Source organism: Tenrec ecaudatus, chromosome 17, assembly GCF_050624435.1.
Source record: "Tenrec ecaudatus isolate mTenEca1 chromosome 17, mTenEca1.hap1, whole genome shotgun sequence".
Lineage (NCBI taxonomy): Eukaryota > Metazoa > Chordata > Mammalia > Afrosoricida > Tenrecidae > Tenrec > Tenrec ecaudatus.
The window spans coordinates 47,353,419-47,369,061 of record NC_134546.1 but is presented as its reverse complement, the minus strand read 5'-3'; the positions used below and the strand labels follow the sequence as shown (position 1 = coordinate 47,369,061).

General features: G+C 39.3%; 1 protein-coding gene across 2 annotated transcripts in view; it reads right to left on the bottom strand.

The window, feature by feature from the left end:
- OTUD7A (OTU deubiquitinase 7A) overlaps positions 1-15,348 on the bottom strand; it is a 151,957-nt gene extending 136,609 nt beyond the window's left edge. For both annotated transcript variants that reach the window (XM_075535611.1, XM_075535612.1), the window contains exon 1: positions 15,198-15,348. In XM_075535611.1, coding sequence (XP_075391726.1) covers positions 15,198-15,348 — 151 coding nt within the window. The remainder of the gene's footprint in view (positions 1-15,197) is intronic.
- Between the last annotated feature and the right edge of the window lie 295 nt (positions 15,349-15,643).

Genomic DNA, 15,643 nt, shown 5'->3' with positions numbered 1-15,643 from the left:
AAGAACCAGAGTAATGTGTGTTTTATTGGTGCTATACTGCACCCTGGTTGACTCATATCTTCATTGTGACCCTTCCGTGAGGGGGTATCCTACTGTCTACAGATGGGTTTTGGGTCTCTGCTCTGATGCCTGTTATCTTATCCCATCAACACCTCACGATAACATAAGCTGGTGTGCTTCTTCCATGTGGGCTTGTTGTTTCTCTTCTAGAGGACCACTAGTTTGACTTTAAGCCTTTAAGATCCCAGATGCTATTATCTTTTGATAACTGGGCACCATTAGCTTTCTTCACCACATTTGCTTGTGCACCCACTTTGTCTTCAGTGATAGTGTCAGGAGGGTGAGCATCACAGAATGCCAGGTTATTAGCACACAGTGTTCTTGTGTTGAGGGAGAGCTTGAGCAGAGGCCCAAAGTCTGTTCACTCCCTCAATGTATTGCCATAGAAATATATGTACACAGGACAGAGGACACACTCCACTGCTGACTATTGTAGGTAATGAGATTCCTCTTCCTGCTCCTCAGAGGGCTCATTTTATTCACAGTAGGAGGTCCTCCATGGAATCCTGTTCAAACTTTCTCACAGGTGAATCCCATAAGCATCTTTCTCCACCTTCCTACCAGACCTACACAGGAAAAGGTTTCTTCATGGGTATTGGAGGTTCTGGTGGGAAGAGCCACATTAAATAATTCATTGCTCCTGCAAACACTAATTTACAAAAGCATCCCTATGGCACCCAGATAATGCACGTCATAAATTGCTATAAGTTTTTAAATTGATGTTAGTTTGTACAGTTACTACAGCTATCTCACAAGTTTTATTATTTAAAATGTTTGATTATATAAACTCCAAGTGGAAGCCACGGTCAAAGAGGCTCTTCCTCCAAGAACCTTCTTTGGATCCTTCTCTCTTGAACTCAACGGAAGAGTCCATTTTACCGGGTTGGGGCTTTAAGGGTCACCTGTGAGGTGAAGCAAAGTGGTGGCATGAGCCTAACATTGGGGAGGGCTTAATCATGTGGCAACATCAAGAAAAACTTTGTGGTGTTGTCAGTGTTTCATATAGGAAGAATCTCATTTGAAGTAGACTTCAATAAAAGTAGAAGTCAATAAAAGCATGCTACTGATAATTGGGTCAACTCCATGACAACTAATTAAAACAGCTTGCAACTTTTTTACTGCATTACAGCCTTCCCCATTAGAAAGTAAATGAGGCAAATGAGATGCAGTGACTGATTAGTTGATGAGAGTACCAAAAGAAAACAATAATAACAACAAAACTCACCACAAATGATCCTAATTGATTCAGTTTATTAATGCAAGTATTAATCAATGTAAAGAGAGAATGTGTCCACTCAAATGGGCCGGGCTAGTGGAGGTGTCAGATGTCTGATATTAGACAGCGTGTTTTTCCTTTTTTATTGCCACTGTATTTCAAATATGTCTAATTTAATTGTAGAGCTGTCCCTGAACCCAGTGGTGAGAGGGCTGTAAAAGTTGTAGTTAGTGAAATGAATTGAGAACTGTAGCTTCTAATTTGGATAATTGGTATAGTACTCCAAAGAATATGCATGAGGAATGAGGAGTGGGGTGGGAGGCAATTTAGGGAATTATATAGTCAGTTAAATCTCATATTGGTTTAAGAGTTTGCCAATATTTTTACCTATACTTCTAGATCCATTGAGAAGATAACCCCAACCCTGGCCACAGGCTATCAGTTTCCACTTTTTAAGTTCTGCTTAGGGTTCATAGTCATCAAAGTCGCTTTCTCATTTCTTGAGGATGTGGGACCTGACCACCAATCAATTGTCACGGAGTCAATTCTGACTCATAGTGACTCTATGTGGCAGAGTAGAAGTGCAACCCGTGCTTTATGAGGCTATAAAGCTTTATGAGAGGAGATAACCTCCTGTATATTCTACAGAGTGGCTGGTTGTTTTGAACTGATGACCTTGAAGTTAGCAGCCCCATAGAGAACCAATTATATCACCAGGTTCTTAACTTGACCACAGGAGCCCTCAAATCATGCAGACTTAGGCGATCAAAGCAATGTACTCTCCTGGTAAATCACTTGGATTGTGCTCAAAAGCTGGACATCAGATATAGCTTGATCATATCACATAAAAAGAATGGTCTATTTATATTGCTATTGTGTTAGGCCAGGTTGCCTAGAGGAACAGATCCAGTGATGCTCATCTATATAACAAAGATTTTATATATATATTCTTTAAAAGTAATTATATATCAAGAAGGTATCCCAGCCCTGTTCAAAATAAGTCCATAAGTCAAATACTAGTTCCTATGTCCTTCTTCAGAACCGGAGTCACATGCAGTGATGCAGAATGCTGGGAAATCAGAGGACAGTGCATGCAAAGTCCCATAGCTCCAAGGCTGGTAGAAGCATTGCAAGGCACCAGCAACCCTCAGGATCAGTGGTAGAGTTCCAGCAAGCAAGGAGGCCAAGGGGCAGAGAGAGAAGGAGCTTTCCAGTTTCCATCTTTATAAGAGCACACCCCACTGAAGTGTCATCAGATTTTGACTCCTTTGACAGGTTGGATTCCACGGCTGCACCTTCATACATCTTCCAATCAACATAAAATCATCAAATGAGCACACTTATGATACTTATATTTTTCAATTCAAAGAAAAAAAAGCATCGTTCTGAGTGATATTCTCAAGGGGATTAAGTTATGAACTTGTCAAGGGAGTCACTGCCTTCTGGGGCAGTGTAGGCAATTGTGGTGTGAGGACAAGGTCTGGTTCCCTTTAGGCTTCTCACAACCATGTCTGCTGTGAATGAGATATTGCAGAGTGCTTTACTGGTGTGCCTCTGTGGATTTGCCTGGCCAGCACCAAACCCATATGTGTTTACATATGTGTTTATCTGTCAGCACTGTACATGTGGACAGTTTGTGCTTCAAACTTCCAGGCAGACTACTAGGTATGAGCTACATACATCCACCAACATCAACCATTCCATGGGTGCTACTTTGCATGTGATCAAGCTGGATGAATAAGGTATTTACATAGTACTGGAAAAATGAAAGCCATGATTATTTACAGAAAGAAAACAGTAAACAGTAACAATAGATTCTCAAATGGGAAAATGCTTTCCCAAATTAGCCATGTCCGTTTTTATGTTGCTGGGCTGAAATCCGTTAGTTCAGGTCAGATGCTGTGTTTATGTCAACACCGCCTTCAGCTACTACCATGCTTGCAAGTGGTGGCTGTGAGGAGTGTCCGTGCCTTCTGAGGTTTCTGCTTTGCTGTTTGGTGCTTTGAAGCCTCTGCTGATGACTTCCACCATGCTACCTGGGCCTATAGAGCTATCTTGCTCTTATACTACCTGGGCCCATCGTGTCTGTCATCCTCGACTAAGGCACACTCAGGCCTCTCTTGCCCTCCATAAGCAAGAGCGATAGCTCTTTCAGCTACACTGGCAAACTCCCCATCAAGAGTACCTGGTTTTTCCCTGCTGTAGAAGACCCCTGCACAGGATTCTGAGACATATCATTCATAGAGCACATGCAGGCCTTTGCTTTGAAGGGACAAATATTACAATTCTTTTCAGCTCTGTCAGAAAGCCACCGACCTGAAGGTACTCGGCTCTACTCCAGGAGTCTGCAAGTCCACTGCCCTGGGCTGGCAAGTCTATCACAGACCCTTTTCTTTGTAGACCAATAAATCCACTGTCCCTTTCTCTCACAAAATTGCTGACCCACATCATCTGCAGTGTTCCCGCTTTCTTCTGGGTCTAGAACAGGGCTAGTGAATCTTTTCTCTGCCAAGGGCAATTTGGATATTTATAACATCATTCACAGTCCATCCACAAAATTATCAACTTCAAAATTGCCTGCTATATTTAGTCAAACCCCTAACTGCTCCTCCTTGGTGAGGTGTGTGATGTTAGTTGGTATTAATGATGTTGCTACCACAACTGCTTTTCAAGGCCGACTCTCATCAGTCTCGATGCAAATGACACCTTGTAATGGTAGTTTTGAAAAGAACTGCTCACAGCAGTAGGCCGTACTGGACACAGATGTATATTTCAATGCATGTTTCCTAAAAGTGAGGTATTCATCAAGGCTTATGTAACATTTATAGAATTCAAGCAGTGGGAGGTTGTTGTACCTCGCTTTCCATTCACCATTGCTTTGCTGATGAATAATTTCATTTGGTAAGCTATTAGGTACATCAGCTGGTTCCACATTAAATGGCATCATCAAGATGTTCAATTCCATTTGTTTACTTTCTCAAGTCCACGAGTCTTTCACTAAATGGCTCTGTTAATTTTACACCTTCACCAGCATATTCTAGTATCACACGAGGCTCTCCTTTCAGAGTGGGGAAATGCGCCAGTATTCCTTGCAATTGGCACTTCCCATCGCCTTCCTTTAGCTTCAAATGGTTTTACATCTGAAAGCTGGATCCAACAAGCTGGTTGAGTCCCTACAGCTTAACATTTAGGTCTGAGAGGTGCTTGGTAATGTCCACCATGAATGCTAAATCATGCAGCTATTTGACAGGTTTTATCTTCATCTCCATGATATGCTTGACTTCATGCCACAGTTCATAAAACCTCAGGAGCAATTTCCTGAGATTCAGCCACCACCCTCCACAGTGATAAACAAGATCACAATACTCCTGGTTAAGATAATTCAGTAACTTCTAAAACCGGTGGCTGTAAAACCCTCCCTTTTTGACCAATTTTATGGATGACACTACTGTGAACATCAATGTTGGGCTGCAGTGACTGCACAGAGACTTTCTTGGTGTATGATGCAGTGGCATAGAACTCAATCACTTGGCTGAGGCAATCCAGTTATTGCTTGAAAAATGCCATGAACTCTGTAGGCCAGCCAACCATGGCTGGCATTCCATTTGTAGTAAGGCCATCTAACTTTTTCAAATGTTAGCTTAATTTTTTTATCCATATAACAAGTCTCTCCACCAAGGCCTCATCTCTTGTGCCAGGCCTGGTTTCCAGCGATAGCAGTTCCTTTTGCCTGTCAGACTCTACAGTTATCCTACAAATGAAAATGGCCACTTGGGAAGTATTTGTTATGTGTGTTGTCTCATCACAAACCAGAAAGAAAAATTGAAAATCTCCCATAGAATCCATCAGTGTTTTTTCAAATATTGCACTAAATGATTAATAGACTCTGACTCTCTGAAACAAGCTAACATTCTGAAACAATTATATTTTGTCTGTGCGAACAACTCCACAGCAGCCTTAGGCACTCTTTCACAAACTTGCTCGCTACAGGCGACATCAACTTCTCTGTGATGAACTTGTTCACTACATAACACAGCTGAGTAACTCTGACTCTGTCACAGTGAGGCCTAGTCAAAGTAGTTTACTGTGATTCCAAACTACACCGAAGAGCTTTGATTTATCCAGAAGCATCTGGCCTCTCAATTCACTGAGTTTAGCATATTTGGGACTGTAATGATGCTCCAGATTAACATTTTTCATTACTTCTAATGCATCACCACATACTGGTCACACAGATTTGTCTTTGAATTCAACAAAAAAAATAATCATTTGTCCATCTTTTACTTGGAAAGAGTGATAACTTCTCACCAACTTCTCTCTCTCTCTCTCTCTCTCTTTTGTAGACACCATTTGTAGGATATCACATCGCTTAAGTTTTAATGACTATTCAGTGTGTGTCATCAGTGATGCCATTATTTTGCTTTCATCACTGTTCTAAACCTACATCTTGGATTTGGAACAAATCTGATAGTTCAGGTCTTTTCTGTATACTGTAACTTCCATAATCTTCTGACTGCAAGGACTGTTGATCATGAACACGTGGATAAAGGTTAGATTAGAGTATTCATCTGTGTCAACAAAAAAGTTTGTATCAGGAGGTGGATGCAATGGCAAGTGATCAGTTCTGGAAAGAACTTGGAATTTAGTGATGCAGTGCATTCAAATGGTGATCCTGCTATGTTCTCCTTATGTGACTTTAGGGCATTTTCTTGGCTTTATCTAGCAAAAGGAAAACCTAACTCTTTGTGAAGATTACATGAGCTATAATAATTAATGAGACTAGAATGTCTGACACATACTAATGTACAATAAATGCCGATGATTATTTCTGAATTGTGTTTACTTTTCAGACTATAATTTTAATGAGAAAATGTTATTAATTGTAAAATAAGGTATATCCAGATACATGAAACCACAGAGATTCATGAAGTTTGGAGGGATGGCAAGGAACACAATTCTAACTCTTTCTAGAAACTTCTTTCCCCAGCTATCCAGATGGCTCACTTTCTCACGGATTCAAATCTCTTCCAAGATCCGCTATTGCTAGTGAGACCTTCTCACTAACTGAAATTAACTCATTAACTTACTCACTGAAAATTCTAAAATTAAATTGTGCCACAAATACCCTTACTTCCTTCCCATTGATTTAATTTTCTTCATCATACCAATGGCTTTCTAAAATACTACATAACTTATTTCTATTGTGTATTGCCTATGCCATATGAGCAACGAATTTTATCTGTTTTTCCCATTAGACTCCCAGAAACTATTAGAATCCTGGGCACAGAGAAGCCCTTAATACTCTATGGAGCGTTTGTCCCAGCTGTTGAAGTACAGTGAGAAAACTGGCCATGGTCCCGGCTGTGGCTGAGCTCAAGGACGGTGTGGAGGGAGGGCCAGCACGGCTATGAGTGTAGGTAAGCACAGAGGATCAGGGTGTGTTAGGGAAAGGAATAGCAAAGACAGACAGTAGGAGATGGCTCACTGGGATATGACGAACCCTGCAGGTAAAGGAGCCTGTTTACTATAGGAAGGAGCTTATGTTTCATCCTATATATAACAGGGACTTCAGAGATTTATGGAACATGGATCCACCAGACCTTTATCCAATTGGATCACTTTGATATGGAAAAAGTCACCATGAAGTAATGACCCTCAAACGTTCTTAGTGTCTTGTTCTCCCTTCTCTTTCCTAAACCAAGAGGAAACATAGACAGAAATACCTTTCTGAAACGTTAACCCAAAAATAAACTCACTGGAATGAGTCAAGTACAACTCATAATGACCCTACATAGGATTTTCAAGGCTGTAAATCTTTATAGGAGCACTTTTATCTTTCTGCTGCAGAGCTATTGGTGGATTTGAACCACCAACTTTGGGATTGGCAGTCCAACACTTAATTGGTTGTGCCAACAAAACCCAAACCCAAACTCATTGCCATTGAGTTGATCCTGACTCATGATGACACTATAGGATAGGGTATATCTGCCCCATGGGTTTCCCAGACTATAACTCTTTATGGGAGTGGAAAGCCTCATCTTTCTCCTGAGGAGGAGCTGATAGTTTGTAACTGCTGGCTATTTGGTTAGCAGCCCAACATGTAACCACTGTGTCACTAGGAGCTCCTTCATAATCTTGAAAACTCTAAGGAGCCCAGGTTTACTCTGACACACTTAGGGTTATCTTTAGTTAAAGACCACTCAATAGCAACCAGTAGTTTTCACTCACGGCTCAGGTCAGCTAGAGGCTTGAATGACCTCTGAGGGTCTGAACGACCTATCAGAACTAGCTCACATGACCTATTCCAGAGGTCATGTACAGCTAATTTATTGACTAACACTATACTACATACTAATGTGGTGCACAAGTCATGGATTACAAGACCAACCATTATGCTGGAATAACAACCAATCAGGATGCAAGAATAAGGATCAACAGGAAAGCAGGTGACTAAGGGCTAAGGTGAGCCAATGGGGTCCTACCACCTGACCTTGATAAAGTTCAATGTCATACCCCTAGACATCAGCGTCTTCAAATCATGAGGTGATCTGTCTAGCAGTGGAAACACACTTTGCTTATTAATCTTTGTTCTGCTTACTGACTTTTCAGTCGGTCTTATTTTAATATACTGTGCATGTGGTTCCCTTGGTTTTGGTGGCAAACCATTTGGGAGAAACTTGTTAGCTTTTCGTTGAGGGAGAAAACCCTGGCAGCATCGACTTTCAACATGTAACGGCTACTCTTTCTTCTATTCACATCTCGATGATGTTCAATGACTCCCATCATTGCTTGCATTTTTAATTTTTTATTGAAACAATGATAGATCTTTATCTTTTATTAAATATAATGATATCCTATAAAAGCAGGTTTAGAAAACTAGTAGAGAGCACTATAGACCTTTCACCCAGTTTCCCCTAACGTTGCTAGTAGGCAGATAGAAAGCTCACCCCAAGCACTATGTTAGGGTGAGGGGAAACAAAAAAAGGGGGGGATTTTGTACTTATGGAGCAAGAAAGTTAGCACTCTGAAGTGGCAGAAAAAAGAAAGCCAGATGTTCAATAATCCATTCAAGAGGTCATGATATTCCAATAGTTTAGAGAAAAGACACAGTATAAACTCAGTGTGTTCAGAAGAGACTTGAATTCTGGGCCTTAGGGTATAAAACCCCCAAAGCCCTAGCAGTGTTCAGACTAGCCTAATCGGTTGCCTTGTGCATTGTGCTGAGTGTATGTATATTTTTCCACTACAAAAAAAAATAAGTCACATATTTGCTTAATTGCATTATCTGCCTTCTTCCTTGAGTAAGCTCCCTCACAAGGGGGACATAAACCAAAGTGGTAGGAGTTCTGAATTTGGGGCTTCCTCCACTAATACCTTTGATTCCCAGACTTGGATACATGCTTTGGACCCAGTAGACTTTGGAGAATTTAGTTCTCTACCTCAGGGAATTTTCTCTCCTGCTACTTTGCATTTGAATAAGTCTCTTTCTTATACCTTCCTAACTCCTGGATCTCTTTTCTTTTTCTGGGGCAAGGAGAATTGCATCAGGGGTAGAAGCTAAAGAGCCATGCCCAGACACAAACGAAAATAATTTCACATATGCATTTTAGGGTTTGCCCCAAATTCTAAAGATACTTCCTCCCTCTAGTACAAGGATCTGGAAGTGGAAACCTTAATGGAGGTGTAAGTGAATAAAATCCTATAACGTGTAGTGGCCTCGGGGAAACTAGTAATACTTTATAACTTTACCAATGACTCTTTGGGGGAGTGCCATTTAAGGTTAGGTGAACCTTCATTGTCCTTACCTCCTTCGGGTTGTCCTTAGACACCTGGGGGAAGACTGACCCAGATCAAAAGGGAGATCAGACCAAGGGAATGACATCCCCTGAGAGCCACTACCTACATGCAAACACACCATACAAAAAAAAATACCATCAACTTCTCTCAGTGTCCAGAGTGTGCATAAGAAAGGACTTAGTTTGAGTCATCAGCCAGCTGTAATCTGCAGTGCATCTCAGCCTCATGTGGCTTCTGGTATCATTGTGGACATCTATGCCCTCCCTGAAGAAGCCTAAGTGGCATAATGGGTTATGCATTGGGCTTCTAACTGATAGGTTAGCAGTTTGAAACCATGAGCCATAACATGGGAGAAAAATGAGGCTCTCTATCCTGTAAAGATTTACAGTCTTGGACAGTTATACTCTGTCCAATAGTGTCATTATGAGTTGGAATCTTCTCATGGTAGTGAGATGTCCTTCTTAGAGCAAATGTGTCAGGCAGCATGAGGAAGAAACACGCAGCAGTCCAAAGATATTATCCCCCAAATCTGGGAGAAGTTACCTACATAGGCCACCTTTTAATAAATTCAAAGAAAGACACCAGTCAAGGGCTTTGATTAGCTAATTATTATTGGCCAAACGTAACCCAGACAGCTACTAGTGCATCCAAAGAAGGTACGTTTTTAAGGCTGTTTCTTAGGATGTTTGAGGCTTTATATTCCACCCCGTTAACTGAAAAGGTATTCACACAGCAAAGGTGGGACAAATGGAATCAGGGGATCTTCTTTACATTTCTCAGAAGAACCTTTATTCCAAATTTTGCTACAGAAGTACAATTTATCAGATTTATAGAAAAGGCTGCCGGAGAGATTCAGGAATGCTGCCTTTGTTCCTGAAGATCTGGATCAAATTTAGCAGACATCAAAGTGCTGCTCCTTTGCATGGGGACCAAGAAGGGAATGTCACAGTTTTGTAGGCATCTAACGTGTATGTGCCCTGAGTATCCACAAAATTATCACATGCAGATAGATTCCACGGCAAGTGTTTAGTTCTTTAGGTGATGCTATTTTAGGAAAAATTTAGAATTAGTACAAGAAACCAGGAGGGTTTTCACTCCAAATATGAGTCATCATTTCTCTTCCTAGATTCATATTCAAGCACGGAATCAATCTACTTTCTAGGGCACAAAACATAGATCTATAACACCTCAGAAAGGAAGGAATCGAACTTGAAGGTGTAAGAATCCCCTTCAAGATTCCTCTATGGGGGAACCAAAGGTGGAGGAAGGCAAAGGTCTCCCTTTGAGAATAAAGATAAAAAGGGCCCACCATAAATGGGGTGAGGAGACTTTCTTAAACACTATATAACATGGACAGAGACTCAGGGGACACTCAACCTCTGCCACGGTCTTCTCTATCTCCGCAGACGTGGAACCAAAGCTCAATTTCTTAAGAACTGGAATAACTTTGACCATCAAACTTAAAAAATATATTTTTTTCTGTAATATAGCATGGCTTAAGTATAACTAGGGGACAGATAAATTTTACCTGAAAATGGTAGCCTAAATTATCATATCATATTACAATTAGACCTGCTTTGCAAGAGAAAAGGGAAATGGGCAGAAGTCACGTATATACAGGCTTGAATGACATTTAAAAATGACCCAGCATTAAGTAAAAGTATAAAATAGATTCTGCATTTCTGGAAATTATAAACAAGAAAGTAATAAAAGGCACACTGATTGGAAATGAAAATAATAAAATATCCCTTTTCAGAAACAATACAAATCAATATAGAAAATTCCCAGCAATACACATATACATACACTCTGAAACACAAAATTGAGTTAGCAAGATTATAGGATTCAAGATGGTAATGATTTTAATGGTTAGGATTTATGTCGACCTGTTTTCTCTGTGTGAAAGCAGGGGCGGAGTCTAATCTATCAATCAAGTCACAGCCTGCTGAGATCACTCTGGGATTGGCCTTTTTATGAGAGAGACACTGAGGAGAATTGGGTTCTTTCTTTCTTTCTTTTTTTGATTCTTTCTTACCACTCTTTGCCTTTGAGGCTGTGAATACGGTTTCAGGGGCTCCTTCCTCTGAACTTGGGGACTGAGTCCTTTGCTGTCTGCTCTGAGTCTGGAAGCTCCACTGAAACCTGTTCCCTTTGGGTGACCCTGCTGGCATGTAAAATACCAGTGACATAATTGCATCATCAGAGCAACACACAAGCCATCGCAGAACAAAAAATGGCAGCCAATTGGTGGCTAGGGAATGGATGGAATACCCATTGAAATGTTTCAGAAAACTGAAGAAAATTGGAAGGCCTCACTCATATATGCCACAACATTTGGAAGATGGCTATCTGGCCAACTGACTACAAAAAGATTCTTATTTGTGCCCATTCCAAAGAAAAGTGACCCACCAAAGTTACAGAATGGTGTCATTGACATCACACACAAGTAAAATTTTACTTAAGATCATCCAACAATGGTTGTAACAGCATATTCACAGGGAACTACCAGAAATTCAGGCTGAATTCAGAGGAGGATATGGAATAAGCTAGATCATTGCTAATGACCGACGGATCTTGGCTTAAAGCAGAGGATACCAGAACGATATTTCTTATGTTTCATTGACTATGCCAAGGCAATCGACTGTGTGGACCATAACAAACCCTGGCTAGCCTTGAGAAGACTGGGGCTTCCAGCACACTTCACTGCGCTCATTCAGAACTTGTGCACGGATCCTTCTGTCCTGCCTGCTAAGGAAATGAACAAAGGATTTTGAAAACAAGCTATAATCAAAGGACTCGGTGAGAACAGGCTTGGGAAAGCCTTGAAGCTAGGTCCCAGCACAGTACTGTACTTAGAGAGGAAGAGGAGCCGATGGCAGGGGCTTCGGTGGAGAGCAAATGTTTTGAGAATGATGAGGCTAACGAATGTACAAATGCGCTTGACACAATGGATGTATGTATGGATTGTGATTAGAGTTGTATGGGCCCCCAATAGAATGATTAAACAAAAACAAACCAAAAAGAAACCTATACCTGATAAGGGAAACTATATTATGTATATACACTTTAAAAACATATCTTAGATACTTAAAAATAATTTTACAGTACATTTGAATCTTCCAAATAGATTATTAAACAGAATGTTTTTGTGTTTCTATTTCTGAAATCTCATTGTATATCTATCTTAAATTCCCTAAATTTTTCCAAATCTCATAATATAAATAAACACTGCAATTTACTTATCATAGTGACCAAAAAAAAAGATAATTCTTACCCAGAGCCAGTGCTGAGATAAAAGAGACTCAAAGATGGACTGTAATTCGAAAGCCGCTTGATCATCTGCAGAGCAGTAGCCCCTCCCCCTTTGAAAGTTTAAAAAACTAGAAGCCTTCCCTTAGACAATATTCCTTCTCCACGCGAGATGGGGAATCCATTTTGCTTCCACATCAAAGTGTATCTTATTTATGATTAAGGTGTACATTGCACTTCAAGAGAAGGACCCGTTTGATTTCCTTTGAAGTGATTCTATGCTCTTATAAAATTGTGCTTAACTCGTTGCTGCTGTGTGTTTGTGTGTAAGATCAGCATATCTCTGGATCCTTAGAAAGAACATGGTCTTGGACTTGCTATTTCCCCAAAAGATGACAACCCAATAACCGAGCTTTACAGGCCATCTGACCTATGCACTTGAGTGGGGCTAGGTTGCTATCTTGATACAAAGTTCTTTCTTACATATAGATGAGTGTCACTATTTTGCTTCTCTAACAAACTCTGCCTAATACAATGACCAAGCCACAGAAAACATATGTCTATATACTAGCAATGAAAAGTTGTAAACTGAAATTTTAAAGAATTATAATACTCAATTACACTTCTAAACATAAATCTAATAAAATTATGTTTAGAGACTACACAAAAACTTCAAAATATTGCTGAACATAAAGAGGCCCAAATAAATGGAAAATCAAACTTATTTCACAGATTGGAAGACACAGTGTTTGTTTATATATTTAATATAAGTCCAATAATAATCTCAATAACACATTTGGAAGATAGATATAAGCTAAAAGAGAAAGCAAAAACCAAACTCATGGCCCTACAGGACAAAATAGAACACCCTTTTGGGTTTCCAAAGCTGTAAATCTTTATAGGAGCAGAAAGCCTGAATTTTTTCTCTTAGAGAAGTGGTGTATCAAAATGCTGACCTTATAGTGTGCAGTGCAATGCATAACTCATGACGTTAGTAGGGCACTAGATAGAGATAGATTAAGTAGAATTTATGGGAAGAAAAGGGAAATAGATTAACTAGAATTTATGGGAAGAAAAGGGAAATTTTTGTAAAGATATAGAGATTCAATAATCAGGATGATGTTGGATAGGTAAAGAAACACACATTTAGCAATGATATGGAAGAGTCACTATAAATATTTTCACAAAATGTTTTTAAATAAAAGTGCACATGTAGTACAATGGAGGAATGATAGCCTTTAAAAATATCGTTAAACCCATTAGGCATCCTTAACATTGATGCATAAAAACGAAATGACATGAATGTCACACTTTATAAAAAGAATTCAATATGGAACATAGAACAAACACACAAAGAAAATACTCATAATCTAAAGATTCATAAAATAGTTCTGAGGCATGCCACCAAAGAAAAATGAAAGAACAATATGATCAACATGGACCTCATCAAAATAAAAACAATGCTTTTTCCCTGCAAAACACATGATTAATAAAATAAAAACTCAAGAGTAGTCCAGAAGAAAATATTTTCAAATAATATTTCTGACACAGGGTTTAGATTTAGAAAAAAATCACAACTCTCAAAACACTACTTTTGGAACATAAACAACCCAATTTAAAATTAGACAAAAGACTTGAACAGACATCTCACCAAAGAAAAAATACAGTTGACAGACAATATTTTTCAACAGCATTAATCATTATGAGTCAAAATTTAGATCATGATGAAATACCATTACACACCTAGAATTGAAAAAAAAAAAGATAAGAAATACCAAGTGCTGGAGAAGATGTGAAGCATCTGGAACTCTCAAACATTGCTGGTGGGAATGCAAAATGGTACAGCACTCTGGAAAACAGTTTGGTAGTTTCTTATAATGCTAGACAAACACTTACCATGTGACTCAGCAATCCCATATTAGAGACATGAAATTTATGTTCACACAAAAACTCTACAAAAGTTTTTATAACATTACTGATCATAATATCCCCAAACTGGGAGTAACTGAAATGTTTTTTAATATGAACATATACATTTTGGTACATCCATAGACTAAGACTCAACAATTAAAAAGTAACAAACTAGTGACACATACAACTTAGATGGACTTGACGGCTCTAATCCTAAAAACAACTCATTTTTTAATCAAAGAACAATAATTTTAAAATTCTCTCTTCTGATGTATTTGGCTTTTCCCTTCACATATTCTCCCCCACATTGGAGAAAATGCCTAAAATAAATCTACTTTCAAGGCAGAAACTAAATTAGAATGCAGTGTTATTATGATCACAATTGAATAATTATCTCTCTATATCGTCACAAATATGAGTCTTTCATGGAGCAAATGATACTCTGAACATTTTAAAGATGAATTTTGCCATCTTGCTGGTGAGTCACTTCCAATTACTCTACTAATAAATGGTTATTTTGTCTAAAATAGTTTGACCGAAAATAATTTTATTTCCATTTAAATAGCCATGAAAAGCTAAGGTGTCCAGTGAAAAATGTTTTATTAAATGTTCCATAATTTCTGCTCTAAGTATACTCTCTTTAAAAATATTTATTAAGGGGGCAGGGTGGGGAGAAAACACTTATTAATACATTTTTACTTACTTTGCAGAGGATTTAACACAATGTAAAGCCTACGTAATGCTTTCTGCTCTTTGATTATAGAGAACTGAGGCCATTTATTCTATGGCATGCCCAAAGCAGAGAATAGCCATAATAATCTCATCACCAACACTTTATTTTACTTTTTCAACTTCACATGCAAAACTTCACATCATTGTTAGGTAACAAAAATCGAACTGAGTTTCACCAGGCTGAGGTATTTATGCCCAAGGGATTATGTGAGGGTCATGGAGATTGATTTACCTTCCAGCAGGTCTCTAGCCAGACCAGGTTCTGCCCCTGTGGATCGAACAAAGTCTGACAGGACTGCGTCCATATCAAGCGTCATATGATCATGTAGAAGTGCTGTCCAGCCCTCAGCCGAGGTGGGGTTGGGAAGCAGGCTAGAAACCATCCATCTGCAGACAAACAGGGAAATGTTCTCTTACCATTTGCTGTGGACTAAATCGTGCATCGTCTCCCATCCCCAACCCCACCCACTCTCCCCAGAATATGTATTAAAATCTTAATCCCCAAATCTGTAAATATGACCCTGTTAATGGGGTCGTATCAGAACAGGGTAAGGCTTCAACCCAATTAATTCTAGGTTATAAAAAGAGCAAAACAGACAGAGAGACATACATCAGAGGAAGACAAACATCAAGAAACATTTGTTTTCTTGGTAAAGAAACAGCATGGATTGATGCTAG